Source organism: Cyprinodon variegatus, unplaced genomic scaffold (genome assembly GCF_000732505.1).
Source record: "Cyprinodon variegatus isolate N-32 unplaced genomic scaffold, C_variegatus-1.0 Scaffold1764, whole genome shotgun sequence".
In the NCBI taxonomy this organism is placed as follows: Eukaryota; Metazoa; Chordata; class Actinopteri; order Cyprinodontiformes; family Cyprinodontidae; genus Cyprinodon; species Cyprinodon variegatus.
This window is the reverse complement of record NW_015152217.1, coordinates 32,870-35,257: the sequence shown is the minus strand read 5'-3', so window position 1 is coordinate 35,257 and position 2,388 is coordinate 32,870. Positions and strand designations below refer to the sequence as shown.

The following is a 2,388-nucleotide window of genomic DNA, read 5'->3' as shown; positions in this document are numbered from 1 at the left end:
AGTGCCACCCACTGCTCAGCCCCATTGTATATAATGGTTTACAATACAAAAAAAAAGGAAAAAAAACTTAGAAGAAGAAGAAAGGAACTGCCTTGTTGCAGAATGAGTATGTCTCCATTGGTTGTAATGTCACTGCCTGTTTATTTATTTATACACAAGTGAAGTTGATCTCCTGTATATAACTGTTATTTTCTCTTTTTTGTAAGAAAAAAGTCGAGGTTTCTCCTTGAAAATGTAAATTAATGTTTTTTGTTCAATAAAATAATAATTTTTAAAAGTTTAGCTCCAACCTTCGGGTTAGCCCCGCCCTCATTTAGGTTGCCGTGAGTTTAGCCCCGCCCCTCACACCTACGCGGTGTCAGCCAATAGCGCCTCGACAGAAGGCATCTGAGAGAAAACTGATTTCTTAAAAGTTCAGCTGCAGCATTAGACAGAGCGAATTACCATAAAGTTTTTATTCTCTTTTCTCTTTATAGTTTTTTTTTATCAATTGGCATTTTTTTTTTTTATCTTTCAGTGTTTGATTTAGGATAAAATCTGCTTTTCAGTGCTCTCACTGAGGGAATGCAGCTTCTTTAAACGCAGTCAGCCTGCAGGTGCCTGCTGAATATTTTATTTTATTATACTTCATTGATATTAATCAAACCATTTACATAAAAGAAAGAAAGAGCCCTTTGTTTCTTTATGTTGCTGTTTCGTAAGATGCAGAAACGGAAGCTGCTTTAGCGTTTCGTCTCTCTGGTTTCTCCCACCGCATCTCCGCTCCAGGCGGAACCGCCGCTTGTGATGCAGTGCCGGGACGCCGCCGTGTCCTCCCTCAGCTGGGCGCTGCTGGTCGGCGGGTCGGCCTTCCTGCTGCAGCAGAGCCGCTGCGGGGGACCTTACGGCCGCTACGTTGAAGCGGGCAGCCGCTGCTGGCCCGCGGCGCTGGGCTGGTTCGTTCAGGAGGTTCCGGCTTTCCTGGTACCGCTTCTGCTGTGGATCTGCTGGGGACAGGAGAGCGGGACCGGGGGGACGCTGCTCCTCTGGACCTTCATGCTGCACTACTTCTACAGGTCAGGATCAGCAGAGGCAAGGTGGGGGGGAGGTTCTGGTCCCTTCCGGATCACAGGGGTTCGGGGTGTTTGCGGTCGCATGAAGTCCAGGATCCGATCTAAAACCGGGACGGATGTTTGACACCTCTTTATATGGAAATCCCACCTGGTCCAAAAAAAGTCCTCACTTCACTAGGAAAATGCCAAACATATTTACAGTTTGTTAGTTTTCACCATAACAAAAAACTTTTTATAAACTTGTAGAAGATGTAAAAAAGCTGTTAAAAGTGCTCAAATTCTTTACTTTAATAACTTTACCTGCGGAAAAAAACAAAACAAAAAACAATCCGACAGCTTATCTCTTAATTAGCAGATCTTATCTCGTTAAGATTTTATCTCGTTATAAAAACGCTTTTTCTTTCAGATTTTTTCTCGTTATTATGAGATCTTTTCCCATAATTACGAGATACTGATCTCAATATTATGAGATAAAATAAGGTCTCGTAATTATGAGAAAAGATCTTTTAATTATGAGATAAAATACGTAATTTTGAGATATTATGTCATTATTAGGAGATCAGAAAGGACATTCATTGCTGTTAACCTGTTGAAAAAACGTCTACTAATTGTACTGATTGAACTTCTAAAAGTACAGGTACTACTTTGTACTTCACTCAGGAGAGGATTTAAGAAATTTGGGGCCCTAGGCAAAGACACACAGGGGGCCCTCTGAATTAAGAACACAACACATAAAACAGACCCATTATACAGATACGGAAATTTTAATAGAATAGACATCCATTATTTGTTCTAGGTTTTGTCCCTCTTTTCTTGTCCCTTTCTTGTTGTTTTCCTCTCTGTTTTGTACTCAGCTGACTTTTCATGCTGTTTCAAAAGGAATGAAAGATTTTTTTCCAAGCTCACTGATTGCTGTGATTCCTGTGTTTCCAAAAAGGCGACGGCAAAAGTAAATCTTCTGCGCCGCTAAGGTAGCTTCTTTTCATCTTTCTTTTCTTTTCCTCTCTTCTCTTCTCTGCTCATCTCGAAGGGTTGGCCCCCCAAGACACACTTAATATAATAAGCGGAAAGAATTTTATCAAAAACATATTTAATGTGCACAAATAAGGAATAGCTGTATCATGTAAAAGGAGCTCGGGGCCCTAAGCAACTACCTATGTTTACCTAATGGTAAGACTGCTCCTGACTTCTCTACGAAAGTAAAGAGATTTTGTATACTTGTGCCTTAAAAGATACAAAATACATTAAAAAATAATTCTTAAAAAAACATTTATACACAAAAAGAATAGGTTAGCTTTCCTCTTTTTCTGTCAGTGTTGGTAGAGAACATAAAAAA

The 2,388-nt window shown here is 40.1% G+C and overlaps 1 protein-coding gene across 1 annotated transcript in view; it reads left to right on the top strand.

Annotated features, from left to right (window-relative positions):
* Positions 1-401: 401 nt before the first annotated feature.
* Positions 402-2,388, top strand: part of LOC107104491 (3-oxo-5-alpha-steroid 4-dehydrogenase 2-like) — a 9,815-nt gene continuing 7,828 nt past the window's right edge. Inside the window, exon 1 of the mRNA XM_015404491.1 lies at positions 402-1,055. Within this exon, the coding sequence (XP_015259977.1) occupies positions 787-1,055 (269 nt within the window). The 5' untranslated portion in view covers positions 402-786. The remainder of the gene's footprint in view (positions 1,056-2,388) is intronic.